This window comes from Corella eumyota, chromosome 1 (genome assembly GCF_963082875.1).
Source record: "Corella eumyota chromosome 1, kaCorEumy4.1, whole genome shotgun sequence".
NCBI lineage: Eukaryota > Metazoa > Chordata > Ascidiacea > Phlebobranchia > Corellidae > Corella > Corella eumyota.
Window position 1 is genome coordinate 739,081 of NC_137490.1, and position 16,592 is coordinate 755,672.

The 16,592-nt window shown below is 26.9% G+C and overlaps 1 protein-coding gene across 1 annotated transcript; it reads left to right on the forward strand.

Annotated features, from left to right (window-relative positions):
* The first annotated feature begins 2,961 nt into the window (after window positions 1-2,961).
* On the forward strand, window positions 2,962-6,910 carry LOC145763855 (receptor-type tyrosine-protein phosphatase epsilon-like). The gene is made up of 11 exons (XM_082575392.1): window positions 2,962-3,038; window positions 3,303-3,446; window positions 3,567-3,709; window positions 4,053-4,188; window positions 4,331-4,403; window positions 4,819-4,892; window positions 5,317-5,442; window positions 5,535-5,666; window positions 5,799-5,935; window positions 6,456-6,591; window positions 6,836-6,910. The coding sequence occupies exons 1-11, from the start codon at window positions 2,976-2,978 to the stop codon at window positions 6,908-6,910; spliced, it is 1,239 nt and encodes a 412-aa protein (XP_082431518.1). The 5' UTR covers window positions 2,962-2,975.
* The last annotated feature ends 9,682 nt before the right edge of the window (window positions 6,911-16,592 follow it).

Consider the following 16,592-nt stretch of genomic DNA (forward strand, 5'->3'; position numbering starts at 1 on the left):
CCTGAATAAAAAAAAATAGTTACATTATGTTAAAAACATTATCTTAAAACAACAAATATAAAAAATCTCAAAAACAACCAATGTAAAATCACTGTTTCTGTGGTTTTAAGAACAATTTTTATTTTTACTCTTTTATTAAAATCACACATTTTAAGATGCATGTTTACCCAACCCCTGTTATAACAATGTTCAATGTACAAGAAAACCACAAGGTTTATATGAGTGTAGTTGTACAGATAATTATGAGGGAATTGACTGCAGTGAAGGTATGGAAATAAAACTATTAGTTAAAAATTACTTAGATCTACTTTAGCTAAAAAGACAAAATTTTAATCTGAATTTAAACAACTTCACATAATTTAAAAAAGTAATCCTATATTGATTGTAATTTAAATGCTGTGGCATAAAAATAAATTTTAACTAAATCTTGGTAATAAAATTATTTTTTTTTTAAATAAAAATTAAACATTTTAATATTTTTTACAGTTATATTCAAACCACAACCAGAGTTAGAATACTCATTTTTTGTAAGCCAAGAAGAACCTAGTTCGTTTAAAACAGCTTCTGACCTAAGTATTGCACAGGGGGGAGGATTGGTTATTATTAAAGACAACATAACACAAGATGCACTTGAAAAATATCTGAGAAAATATTCAAGTGGTAATATATGGATTGGTGGACAAAATCAAGAAGGAGGTTACAATTTAAAAAATGATATTACATTGTGGTAATTGTAATGTAGATTATATATGGATTTAAAATCACTTTATAAAAAGTTAAAAAATTAATTTTTAACCTTTTTTGAATTGAGTGTTTTTTAAAGATAGCAAAATTCTATCAGAAGTTTATATTTAGTTTGGAGATGGTTAGACAACAGTAAGATACCAACAACCCCCTCCAGTGATAGTTATAGTAATTGGGAAACACTGGAAACAAGGATAGGAAGAGAAGGAGATTGTTTGATGATTGACAGTTCAAATTTTAAATGGAAACCACAAAGTTGTTCAACTTTGTTGGATTTTGTTGTTGAAAAGTCAGGTATTACATGTATTTTAAATCTTAAATTGTTGTGTACACTTTTTTCAGTAGTTGCCAAAACTCAGACCCCAAAAACCTCTTTTTAACAGATTCACAACCAATATGTTCTAAGTCAACATGTGAAAATGAGGGGATATGTCATGAAAGTGGAGTCCATTTTTTTTGTGATTGTTCAAGTGGTTATACCGGTGAAGTTTGCCAGAATATGATACCACAAGAAGGTAAATGCTTGTTTTAATAATAGAGTATTATCAGTTTTTTTGTTAGTAATTTGACTATTTTTGGGATGTAGTAATTTGATACCTAACATTTTTGTTCAATATTTTTATATAGCATTACAAAAGCCTAATACAATTTCTTTTAGGAATAAAACAGAATTTAATTACAATAACAACTTTTTATAATATAATTAAATAAATAAAACAAAAATTATTTTTAGGAACAGATGGAGTGATTATAGCAATAGCAGTTGTTATACCATTACTGGTTATTATACTAGGAGTTGGGGGTTATTTTTGGTGGAAAAAAAGGTTAATTCTGATATTTTATAGTATAACATAATAAAAAAAACAAGATACAAGTGAAACTGTTTGTAGCACATACCTTACTATAAAAAATGTATTTTTAAATACCTTAACTATACTAGTTTAAGATTTTTTTAAAAATCATACCACCTTTATTTAAATTGTCACTATTTAATATTTAACAGAAAAGAAACAAAGACTAAGGGAAGTCAACCTAATGGTAAACATGTTTTGGACTTACATTATATTAATTATGTGTATTTAACACAAAAAATCAATTAATATGAAGCACATTTCTAACAAAATGTTCAAAAACACATGTTGATATTACTCAAAACTTTAGTTAATCTGTTTATTTTTAACTAGGAAATATGTCTACAAACTCGGCGAGTGTATATGAGAATGTTTCCCTCAAACTTAAAAATATATCTTATGAAAAGTACAAGATTTTAAAGAATAATTTGTTGGAAAAGTTTAAAATTCTCTCCCAGGAAGATAGTGATGAACTAGAAAACGAATATCAAGAGGTAATTTAAATTTATTATAATTTTCTATTTTTTCTGTATATAAAAAAACAATTCCATTTAAATGTTAACTACCGAAATACTAAAAGAAGTTGTTTATAATAACGAAAACGAAATTTTTCTTTATACAAAAAGAATTTAGCAAAAGCACTATTTTTAACTCTAAAAAATATGGAAAACCAACAATATATCACAAAACTATAAACTGTTAATTATAAATTTTTACCAGGAAATACGGAATTTATCACTTTCTGTTAAAACAAGTTCATCGGAAGCTGAGAAAACTGAAAACAAACCAAAAAACAGATTCAAGAATATTTTACCATGTAAGATTATTAATTTAAAGTTGCTTAACACATTTTATACATTAAAAAAAATTATTCTAATTAACATTTAAATTAATGACAAAATGTGTCAAATATATTAAATCTATTTTGTGGTTTAAAACAAGCTATAATGCAAAAAAATCATACTAAAATAATTAAACATTTACATTATTAAATAAACAAACAAAAAAATTTTCCCAAAATTACCAAGTTATATTGCTTATTTAAATTTATAAAAATATTTGTTTAGTTAACAAGACAAGAGTGGTTTTAAACAAATCGGAAGACAATTACATCAATGCAAACTATATAAAGGTAACTTATATTAAATAACTTGATTACGTTGGACAAGTTACTTCAAAAATATGTTAATGGATATATAAAAATAAACAAAGATAATATCTCATGTTAAGGTATACTAACAAATAAACTTAACATTTATAATAAACCAAAAAGAAACAAAATTTATACGAAACTAACTTTAAACACAGGATTACCATGGCAACAGAAAATACATAGCAACTCAGGGTCCTTTACCAAGAACTGTTTCTGACTTTTGGCAAATGGTTTTAGAACATGATTGTAAACTTATTGTAATGTTGGCTAATGTGGTGGAAAATGGAAAGGTACCTTGTATATGCCAAAACTTATTTTAAGATTAAAATTTTGAAAGACCAAGTTTTAAAACCAAGTTTTTCCTATATTTTGAAACACCAAGTTTTTATACATTTATAATTGGAGAATTTTTTAATTCTTAAAAAGTGGTGTAGTATATAGTAGTAGGTTAAACTTAATTTAGTTAACATCTAACCTATTAGCAATTTAAATTAAAAGTTTTGAGAAAAACTAAATACAAATGTAGTTTAAATTATAAAACATTATTCTTACAGAAAAAATGTGAAAAATATTGGCCAGAACTTGGTGAAACATTACAGTTTGGAAACATAACAATTAAAGCTTCAGAACAAGTTTGTTATGGTTGTTATGTTAAAAGAAAATTCTGCATAAGTCCTCTTTATGATACTTATAATAATGTAAGTTTATTTGTGTATCTTAGACAAAATATTACCAAGTTTTTACTAGTTATTAAACAATTTCAAAAAACGTATTATACAAATGTAACTAAATCCTAATTAAATACACATTACTTATAGGTTGAAAAGTATGTGACGCACCTTCAGTTTATAACATGGCCTGATCATGGAGTTCCACGCACAACAAGTAGTTTCTTTAGATTTTATAACCAAGTTGTTACCATACAAAGTGGAAGCGATGCCCCTACTGTTGTACATTGCAGGTTTGTGTAAATAAATAAATTAAACTCTATGCACATATGAACACAAAAAAGCAATGTTAAAACCCATTACTATTTATTTAAAAATTCTCACCTAGATGTAAAACCTGATTTACGCACTTAAACATTGAATTTTTAAATGCCATCATTTTATGTAGGAGTCAATAAACTAAAAAAACATATATCAAGCTTTTTTTTTTTTCTAAAACATATATCAAGCTTTTTTTTGCTTGTAAAAAAAAAAGTAAAAATATGTATGCTTAAGGTAACAAAAAAAATAAATTAAATTGTAATGAAAATAATGGTAAAATATTTAGCAAAAACTACAATTTAACTATTTTTACAGCGCTGGTGTAGGTAGAACTGGTACTTTTATTGGGTTTGATTGTTTGATACAAGAAATAAACCAAAAACAAAGTGTGAACATTTTTGAAACTGTAATCAATCTCAGAAAACAACGGGTTTTTATGGTACAAACTGAGGTATACAGAAATTTATTGTTCAAAGGTCTATATAATAAAGTATAGTAAACAAGCAAAGAGCATAACATAAATGCTTGGTCTACAATATTAAGTACCTACCCATTTTAAAACAAAATAAATTAAAAACTTAAAATTTTTACAGGGTCAATATGTTTTCCTGCACAAATTAATGGCTGAGGTAGTTTTATTGGGAAATACAGACATCAAAGTTTCAAGTTTGGCCAGAACAATTAAAGAACTAAAAGAGTAAGATTTATCTTTTTTTTTTAAAAAACTTTTTTTTTTAAACTAAACCTACTTTGTGAATAAGTTATTTAACACTTAAAAGTTTTATTTGTTGTTGTTTTTAGTTTTAATAAATTCACTGAGGAGTTTAATAAATTGGATTTAATTAAACCACAAAATGCAACAAATGAAATTGCCACAAGACCTGAAAATATTGAGAAAAACTTAAACAACAAGATTCTGCCATGTAAATATTGTTCTACACCTTTTTATGAATAAACTTCTAAAATAGCTGGCAAAATATGAAAATATATTGTATTATTGGTATTTTTCAATATTAGTATATCAACATACTTTTGCCAAATTAATATGGCAAATGTTACAAACCATTTATACATTTTGTAGATGACCATGCTATGTTTATTTTGTCACCTTTACCAAATGAACATGTTCCTTATTACAACGCTTCGCTTATACGAGTAAGTAAAGTCAAATTTACAATTCCACAAATTGATATGGCAACATTACAAAAAATATAGAACCATAGTTTATAATAACATTTTTGCAAGTTAATTTACCAATATATCTTTATGTTGAAAAAATTTATGTCATTCGGGAAATTTTATTTCAGTGATTTACATAAATTATTAACTTATAACATTCTAAATCATTCCATTGTTTGAAAATCTTAAACGATTGACGTCATTTTAATAAACACTCCCCTCGTAATGAAATAATTTATGCAAAAATTCTTCAAATTTGTTAGTTTGTTTGCTATTTAAACTAACAGCAACTTTAGCAAACATTTTTATTTTTGTCGCTAATATTGGTTTGGATGTAAAATACTTCAACAGTATTGCAACTGCTCTCAATATTAAATAAATTACTGATTTATTTATGTAGGGATATGGTAAGGAAGAACTTATACTTGCAGCCCAAGCACCAACAAAGAAAACTGCTGTTGAGTTTTGGCATGGAATATGGACCCACAATATTCAAACGATTGTCATGTTAAACGATGAAATAAAGGTATGTTAATACATGTTAACCTTTTTATAGTTACTCTATAGCGCAATCTTGCGGTTGGATTTATTGTTGTAAAATTATATTTAATACTGTAGGACAAATACTGGCCAAAAGCTGAAAAAATCACTTTATTGTTTGGAGAATACAAAGTTACATTGATCAGTATAGAACAGATATTACCAGTTATTACCAAACGGATATTTCGTCTAACATACGAAAACAAAGAGGTAGTTGAAACAGAATTATTAACCATAATTAAAAAAACATAACAAAAACCTGTATTGAAATAGTGACTATTTAAAACTTTTTTTATTCAATTAAAATTATGTACACGATTTAAACTTAATTCTTAATTTTAGATTGAGATTTGTCACTTTCAATTAAATAACTGGAAAGAGCACACTGCCCCACCAGATTATGATGTCATAATCAAGTTAATTGGGTTAACACAAACTTGTAGCAAAGAAAACAGTGGAACTGTTGCTGTACATTGCAAGTAAGTAAATAACCCCCCCCCAAAAAAAAACTTCATGTACACTTTTAGTAGTAGAAATTATAACTAAACTGCTTTATAAAGTTGTTTTAGACCATACACTTATGACTTCACTAAAATAACCTAGATTTTGTTGTTGTATGTTTTTATTTAATCTTTTTTAATTTTATTTATGCTTAATGTGGGAAGGTCAACTTCACGACATAAACATAGGGTAACATTTGTTACCCCTAACTTGGCAGTTTGTTTATAAAGTTAATAGCCCCCTAATCAAAAACGTTACAATACAACCCAGTGGAAATCAAACTTAGGACCTCAACGAGTAAAGTCTACTGTTCTAACCACTACAATATGCTCCTGGCAACAATACTACACTGCTGGCAATAAATCGATGCAAATATTATTAAATAAAACATTTCATGGTTACAATAAAACAATTTTTGTATTGTGTCTGGTGTATGACAAGTTAAAAAAATACATGACATAAGCTTGTTTAATCTATATATTTAAACCTTTTCAACAGTGATGGAGCAGGACAAACAGGGGTGTTCATTGGAGCTTTAAACTTGATTGAAAGAATCAAGAATGAGAACAAGGTTGATGTTTTGAGGACTGTTAAGGACATGAGAGATATAAGACCAGGAATGGTGGAAAATTTGGTAAGATATTAAAGGTTTAATTTTTACCCAACACATTATAATATAAGATGACATGATGTTTAATATAAAACACTATTAATAATAAATTAGCAAGCGTTTTAGGCTAAAAAAAACAGATACTTTTTGATTACAAATAACCAAAATTTAACACAAATAAAGTGCTTTAAAATATATTTGTATTTTATAAATATTTGTATTTGGTACCTACTACAATCAAGTATTTTTAAACTTTAATTTTTTTTAGGATCAGTATGAAGCATTATATAACATCGGAGTTCATTATCTCGCCTCATTCTCTATCTACGAAAACTTTGAGTAAATTAACTCAAAGATTTTTTAGTGTTTTTGTCTAAAATCATGTGATATACAATGTACATAACACGATGTACATTAACAGTAAACAAATTAAAAATTTAAAGGACAGTTAAATATTTGTAAATGTGTCTGTTGTTTATTATTTTTTTAGTGCAATCAAAGCAATGATACTATATAATTTTATTTAATTGAACTGTTTTTAGTTTTAGTTTCAAGTGTTCGCCTTGCAATTTTTTCCTAATATATGCCATTTTTTTAGTATTGGTTTATAATAGTATTGGTTTAAAAACATAATATTGGTTTATAATAAAGCAAAATTTTCTTAAATTAGTAAAACGTAATAGGCTATATAAATCCCAATGCTTAAAACTTAAAATATCACACTATTAAACATATTATACTTCTGAAATAACTGTACAAATTATTTTTAAGTTATGACTCTTACTAGCATATAATGCTAAAACACAAAAATTATCTTAGATCATTTTACCAAGAAGTTGTGAAAATTTATTTTTTTAAACTTAAATAACAATCTGGTACCACCAGAAATATAAATATTGTGCTCTATTTTTTTTATAATAATATTAACTGTACTCACATTTGCTGATTGCTTTATTATTCAGAATTGTTTTTGTTTGTATTTCTTTTGATCTAAAATGTAAAGCAAGTTAGAAAATTAAAATTGATAATATATATATTTGAAAACATGACTTAAAAGAAGTAATTGTTTAATAAACCTAAAAGTAAATTTTTTTTTTTTTAAATAATAGAAAGGTAATGCATGTATTATTGCTATTACTAAGATTACTGCTAGTAATTTAAACTATAATCTCAACTTAATTTCATAACTAAGCAATATTGTATCTAAATTGGAATGGTTTTAGTGTTAATTGTAGCAAATATGAGTATATGCAAATTAGGTAGGTATGTTTGCAGAAAATAAACTTTATAAATGCCAAGTAATTTGTTTTTGCTTGGAACACAAATCATTGTCAAACCCTACAAAAATTATGTTTTTCGTGTATAACATATAAAAAATTATTGTCTGTAAAATGTACAACATACAAGGATACTTTAAGTGTGTTTGTTACCAGAAAAAAAAAGATTTTTTTTACCTTTTAAGCCAATTATTACATATAAAGCTAGATACAACCTCTGCAAAAATTGACAGCAAACAAAAAACCCCTTTGTCGATTTATTTCGCAGTTTATTATAGTGTTAAATTTTTTTCTAAAAAGTTTATTGCATGACATATTATAAAACTATAATTATGAAATTAAAACGTTATGCCATTTGTCATTTTTTTTATAAAAAAAAAAATAAAAGTTTTTTTTTAATTTGCCTTTTAAATCCTTCCTTCAAAGCCTAACAAAACACATTAACATTCCAAACCAAGTTATTAAACAAATAAATGTTTTAACTAAATTTATAAAACAGAAATGCACACACCTGGTTTTTACAATGAGATAAAATGCTATTCTTAATCTTTTTTAATAACCTAGCATCAAATAAACTTCTTAAAGGCTTTTTTTATGTTTGTTCACCTGTTTGTGCATATTCAAAAAGTCTGGATATTTTTAAACCATGAATATACGATAAAATAATAAAAGAGGTTAATTTTGCATTTAATGGTTTAGTTTTTAGTGATAATGATCCCAAAAAATTTAATTGATTGATGTGATTTATGTTTAATTTTTAATTGATTGATGTGATTTATGTTTAATCTAGATTATACATTCATAGTAATGCTTTAATAAAGATTTTTTTAGCGCAATGACTTTTTACCCAGACTGTTGTTAATAATGTACTTGATGATTTAAACCATACAACTGGTGGGTGGGGCTCTGGTTATTGGCTTGGTGCAAGTGGTGATGCAGATCCATACAACTTTACCTGGAGTGATGGTTTACCGGTACCTGAACCAGATACAAGTCCAACTGATGGTTATGAGAATTGGTATGTTTCATCAGGTGTTAATCCCAAGTATAATCCAGGATATCTTAGAATAAGATCTTCAAATTGTTGTGGTCGAGAAAGTTGGTATGATCATAATGGTACTTTTTCAGGATACATTTGCCAAAAGCGTAAGTAGCTTAAAATTTTTGTCAGTATTTGACCATTTTAATAAAAAAACCAATTTTCCACAAAGATTTATTATTTTATCAAAATTATAATGTATTTAGTTCCATGTACAACTAACACATGCATGAATGGTGGATCTTGTTATACTGTTAATTCAGATGACAAATGTTTTTGTTTACCTGGCTTTACTGGTGATCAGTGTTAAACAGGTACAACTTTTTATCAGTTTTATTTAAGCTATTCCAAGGTTAAAATGTAAAGGCCAAAGTAATGTACTATTGATAAATAGTATTTTTGACAATGTAAATATATGTACACTATTACTATGAACTTTTTAGTAAAAAATATATAAAGAAATAAAAAGTATATTGTACATTTATGATATTGTACATTTATTTTTAAACCTACTTATTAATAAAAAACAATCTTTTGCAACATTTAATTATTTAAAATAAATTTTCCACCATCTTCTGTGATTTAATTTATACTTAGGTATATAACAAACAATATCAAAAAAAATTAAATTTAACTAATAAATATATATTGCAGTTGTTTTACCTTTTTTGTTTTGATTACAGTTTTTTATGCATTTTAACCAACTTATTCTGCTTTAAAAACATGCCTTTTTTTTAAACAACTGTTAGGCTCCTTATTAGGTTAAGCACCTTATAAATGTTAATAAAGGCGATTAAAAGAAGGAATGACACATAAAAAAATAAATATTTGCCTAAATTTTTTAATGCAGAAGTGCAGTTTTTTTTTGTTTTTGAAAGACAATTTGAAAATGGTAAACAAGAAAAATGTGAAAATGGTAAACAAGAAGAAATATTGAAAACTAGCGAACATTTTAAATTTATTTGTTTACTTTTAGATCCATGTTTACCTGAACCATGTCAAAATGGTGGAACATGTAATCGTAATGATAATGGAATGGGACACACTTGTACTTGTGATACTGGGTTTACTAGTTTAAATTGTGGGATAGGTTGGTAATATTAAGTTTATTACCTTAATATAATACCCAAGGTTTATTAATTTTATCTATTTAGATCCATATTCATCTGAACCATGTCAAAATGGTGGAACATGTAATTGTAATGATAATGGAATGGGACACACATGTGCCTGTGATTGCAGTTATGTCATAAACTATAACACATTCAAAATATATTGATAAAAAAAAGTATGACTTAGCCTAAGATAGACTGTTTAAGTTTATAGTATATACACACAAACAGTTTTGTAAATGTACTTTGATTATTAAAGAGTTTAGTAAATAAAGCCTTTTGGTAATCCATGACAGTCTTAGTCTGTTTAACCAAAAAAATAAACACATAACAACAACACTTTTGTCATTCAACTACTTTAGAAAAATTGAAAAAATGCTTTTTTTAGATTGTGCAAACAGTGACCCAGTTTCAATATACAACATGGCCAGACAACAACGTTCCAATCCTAACAACTCCTTTTATCAGGTTTTATCAATATATAAGAAGTTAAATAAAACTTATCAACACAAAACACTAATAACTGTGCACTGCAGGTAAAAATGTATTTCTTCCCATACTTTTTTGTTTTTAAATCAACTGTAAAGTAGGCATTTTTATTGGTAGTGTTTTTTACATGTTTATTAAAGTATGTTGTTATTTATTTACCAATTTTTAAATTTTACCAGCGCTGGTGTAGGTAAAACTGGTACTTTTATTGGGTTTGATTGTTTGATGCAAGAAATAAACCAGAAACAAACTGTAAATCTCTTTAAAACTGTCATTAACCTCAGAAAACAACGAGTTTTTATGGTTCAGACAGAGGTGCCATTATTTTTTTTACTTTTAAGCATTATTTAACAATAGCATACCTAGTACAAAAAGTTCAAATCTTCTACATTATTATTAATAATATAGTTTAAAATTTAACATTCATTTTTTTAAATACAGGAAGAATATCTCTTTCTGCACAAACTAGTTGCTGAACTTAAGTTATATGGTAACACCGATATTGATTGTAAAGATTTAAAAAACCAAATGAGAAATACAGACAGGTATTTAAAACAATTTTGCCCAAATTTTGGTTAGAATCGTAATATTGAAATTATTAAAAAAAAATTAACTAAATGGTTGCAATAAAATTTTTTTACCCAAAAAAGTCTTTTACAAATTTTAGGCACAACAAGATAAATGAGAAGTTTAATAAATTGGATTTAATTAAACCTCAAAATGCAACAAATAAAATTGCCACAAGACCTGAAAATATTGAGAAAAACTTAAACAAGATTTTGCCATGTAAGCTAGGTTGTTTTACCCACAGAAAAGTAATATATACAAAAAGAGATTCCTTTTATTTAACTTTTTTTTAATTTAGATGATCATTCTATTTGTTTTCTTTCACCTTTGCCCAACAACACTATCCCAGCTTACTACAATGCCTCAGTATTCAATGTAAGTTACAAAATAGTTTAACAAAAATAATTTCTATAACATATACAAAATTTTATACAAAATATTATAACTCTTTAACAGTTTGGTACAACACCAATAATAGCAGCCCAAACACCAACTAACGTCAATTTTGTGGAGTTTTGGCATTGTATTTGGCATCAAAGAATACAAACAATTGTCATGCTAGAACAAGTAAAACCAACCCACATTTAAAACATTAGTTTTTTTGTACAGTTAGCACAGCTGTATAGCCTAGAAATTTTAAATATTTTAAATACTAACAAATAAATTTATAATTCTTGATTAACTTTTAGACTAAAAAACATCAGTATTGGCCATATAGAATCAAGGAAACAAAAATATTTGGAAATTACAAAGTTACTCTGGATTCTATGGAACAAGTAACAACTTATGTTACCAGAAGAAAATTTTCACTTTCCCTTAATAATGTTAAGGTAATAATAAAAGTTAATTTTTTTTAAATAACAATTATATTAATAAGGAAATAATAATTTACTGTTAATAGAAAATAAAACTTAACATCAACAAAACCCCACAACAATAAAAAAAAACTAATTATTCACATAACTTAACTTCTTAACTAGCAATTTGATCTTCCTAAATAAAACAAAAAAATTTAACTATTATTTTAACTAAAACATTATTTAACCAACTATTTCTAAGGTTGAAATCATCCAGTTCCAACTAGCAAACCTGGATGAGCATTTATCTCCTGCTAACTGTGGAGTGATAGTGGATTTAGTGGACAGAGTTAACAAAAGTTCACTTACATGTGGGGGCAGCATTGCTATACATTGTAGGTGGGTTACATTTAATTATTCATTGCTTAATTATGTACATAAAATTAATATAACGAAATATGTATCAGCATTTTTGTAACCTTAAGAAATATAAACAAAATATAGGCAAAAAACAATCCAAACCACTATTAAAAAGTAGAATTCCACTGTCAAGTAAAAAATGTTATATCTGTATTTTTTAAATATAATTTTAATCATTTCTGTAGCTCATATTTATTGCAACTAGCTTTGAACTTTATTTAGTGAATATAAAATTTTGTATTTTTTAATTACTAAAACAATGTTTTGACAGTGATGGAGCAGGACGAACAGGGGTGTTCATCGGAGCTTTAAACTTGACTGAAAGAATCAAGAATGAGAACAAGGTTGATGTTTTGAGGACTGTTAAGGACATGAGAGATATAAGACCAGGAATGGTGGAATATTTGGTAAGAAATAAATGTTTTAATTTAGTCTAATACTTTCATTAATAAAGAGTATCGAACATATATACTTTTTACATAAATAGTAGTAAAAAAACGATTTTATTATAAAAGCCAAACAATTTATAAAAAATCATATTTAAGCCAAGCAGTTATACAATTTAAACTAAAACAATAATTCATTAGAACCATGTAAATATCAAAACAAGTTAGGTATTTGCTAATAAAAGTTATATATTTATTTTTAGAAGCAATATAGCTCACTTTATGATATTGCAGACTATTATCTAACATCATTATCAAGTTATCAAAATTTTCAACCAATAAAATCCCCAAAATATTTAAATAAAGCATAAATTAATTTTCTTAATTGTTTCTAATTTTTGCCAATACTACTGGGTCCTGTACTAATGTATTGATGTTAAAATCTTACAATTTGAATATTTACATTTTATTTTAAACATATTAAGTACACTTAAACTTTTTTAGCAAATCAATCCAGTTGTATTTTTAATAGATTATGCAATATGACATTAAATGTACATTTTATATACAATTAAAAAATTGCTAAAACATATTATTTTTAATGCGAAAAATCTTATAATGTAAAAATTTAAAACAGAATATTTGTACATTTAAATCACAAAAATATATGAGAAGCTTATGTAAGTAATTTGTTGTTTTTTAATACAAAACAACTATAAAAATTAAAATTTTAAACAAATAAACAACATATAAAAAGTTATAAATACTTTCTGTTATAATTTACTAAAATTTAAACAACTATCAATTAATATTTTGCCAATGGTTATAAGAAAATATAATTCTATTAAAAAGTAAAACATAAGAACCTTATGAAATTTGTCTTTGTAAAACTTTAACATAAAACATTCTACATTGAGTTATTTAAACACTTAAATCATGTTTCAATTAAAACTCTATAAAACGTTAAACCACACACCAAGGGTTTACTATGTAATAAAATGACGTGCTTTACATTGTTTAACAATCTCACATGCAAACAAACATCTCAACACTTTCTCTATTTTGTTTGTTCATGTGTTTGTGCGAATCAATAAAATCGAGTTATTTTTAAACCATGAATACATGATAAATACAAAAGCACACTGATCTTGCTTTAAAATAATTTAGTTCTTGGTTATAATGGGCTCTAGAAAAAGATTACATATAAAAAAAAATATTGTTTAAAAAAATAGTAAGCTTTTGTACATTTAGTAATTTAGAATGTTTATGCTTTAAACAGTCAGGCAAAAAGTTATAATAAATTAAAACTTTTCTATTACATTTAATCCTGGGTATGCATAAACGAATGGTATAGCCAGAAATTTCTTAAAATGACTTTAAAATTTATTTATTCAACTGTAATTGTTTTATTGTGTTTGTCTACATTATGTAAAGGTAAGAATTAAGCGTAATTGTTTTATATTTTATAAAACTAACAAAAGCGTATTTCTTTATATTTAATTAAAACAGGAAGTGATTCAGATGCAACAATAACCAACAATGGATATGAGATTGATTTTTACACCAACACACCTTCTGTAAGCCAACCTGGAGCTGAACAACTTTGTGCTGAAAATGGGGGAACTTTGCTCGTAATCAAAGATTCAGCAACACAGAATGTTGTGCTGTCTAAAATTTTAGAACTTAACGATGGGGCAACTGGAGGCTGGCATTCTGGTTATTGGCTTGGTGCAAGTGGTACACCAACACCCTATGACTGGCATTGGAGTGATGGTTCACCGGTGCCTGAACCTGACACAAGTAAACCTGATAATTATGAGAATTGGTATGGTGATGTTTATCCAAATGATGATCCAGGATATCTTCGAATTAGATCAGAAGATGGCACCTATATACCTGGAAGTTGGTATGATCAAAAATTACAACTTCCAGGATATATTTGCCAGAAACGTAAGCATATTTTTAAATTAGACAATTATATTTATTATAGTTTGAGTTAAAAACATTAATTAAATAAAAATGAAAATAATTCTAACTTGTTTATGTATTAAGTTTAAAAATAAATATTAGTTATTGGTATTTTTACATGAAACATAGGAAAGTTTCAATAACTAATTATAATTGTCACTTCTACTTGATTTTTTAAAAATGATTTTTAAACCTACAAATACATACAATAAAAAAAATTAATATTTCGCTAAGTTAAACTATTTTTGAACAACATTTGCCACCAATTTAACTTTTTTTTACTCGTGTACAAATAAACTATATTACATTAAGAAATTTTTGGTGGTTATGTTAAAAAATACCCTTTTTATTTAACACCTTAATAGTGATTTTAAAAAAAGTATGATTTTTTAAAAATAAGGAATACTACATGGAAAGCAAATTACCATACACTTTTGGACGGATTATTGTTTTTTTATATTTAGCTACTTGTGACACTAATCCATGCGAAAATGATGGAACTTGTAGCATTAATGGTACAACTCATCAATGTGCTTGCATGACTGGGTTCATTGGTGATTATTGTGAAACAGGTGAGTTTAACAGCTCTATATAGAGCTTTGTGCAAGTTTTTGTTTTATTTTAATATTATTTAGCTGTTTGCACCGATACTTTATGTGAAAATGGTGGAAGCTGTACCACTGACGGTTCAACTCATCAATGTGCTTGCATGACTGGCTTTACTGGTGATTATTGTGAAACAGGTGAGTTTAACAGCTCTATATAGAGCTTTGTGCAAGTTTGTGTTTTATTTTAATATTATTTAGCTGTTTGCATCAATACTTTATGTGAAAATGGTGGAAGCTGTACCACTGACGGTTCAACTCATCAATGTGCTTGCATGACTGGCTTTACTGGTGATTATTGTGAAACAGGTGAGTTTAACAGCTCTATATAGAGCTTTGTGCAAGTTTTTGTTTTATTTTAATATTATTTAGCTGTTTGCACCGATACTTTATGTGAAAATGGTGGAAGCTGTACCACTGACGGTTCAACTCATCAATGTGCTTGCATGACTGGCTTTACTGGTGATTATTGTGAAACAGGTGAGTTTAACAGCTTTAAATACAGCTTTGTGCAAGTTTTTGTTTTATTCTCCATTATTTAGCTGTTTGCCTACCTTCTATATGTCAAAATGGTGGAAGCTGTACCACTGACGGTTCAACTCATCAATGTGCTTGCATGACTGGCTTTACTGGTGATTATTGTGAAACAGGTAAGTTTAACTGCTCTATATAGAGCTTTGTGCAAGTTTGTGTTTTATTTTAATATTATTTAGCTGTTTGCACCGATACTTTATGTGAAAATGGTGGAAGCTGTACCACTGACGGTTCAACTCATCAATGTGCTTGCATGACTGGCTTTACTGGTGATTATTGTGAAACAGGTGAGTTTAACAGCTCTATATAGAGCTTTGTGCAAGTTTGTGTTTTATTTTAATATTATTTAGCTGTTTGCACCGATACTATATGTGAAAATGGTGAAAGCTGTACCACTGACGGTTCAACTTATCAATGTGCTTGCATGACTGGCTTTACTGGTGATTATTGTGAAACAGGTGAGTTTAACAGCTCTATATAGAGCTTTGTGCAAGTTTGTGTTTTATTTTAATATTATTTAGCTGTTTGCACCGATACTTTATGTGTAAATGGTGGAAGCTGTACCACTGACGGTTCAACTCATCAATGTGCTTGCATGACTGGCTTTACTGGTGATTATTGTGAAACAGGTGAGTTTAACAGCTTTAAATACAGCTTTGTGCAAGTTTGTGTTTTATTTTAATATTATTTAGCTGTTTGCACCGATACTTTATGTGAAAATGGTGGAAGCTGTACCACTGACGGTTCAACTCATCAATGTGCTTGCATGACTGGCTTTACTGGTGATTATTGTGAAACAGGTAAGTTTAACAGCTCTATATAGAGCTTTGT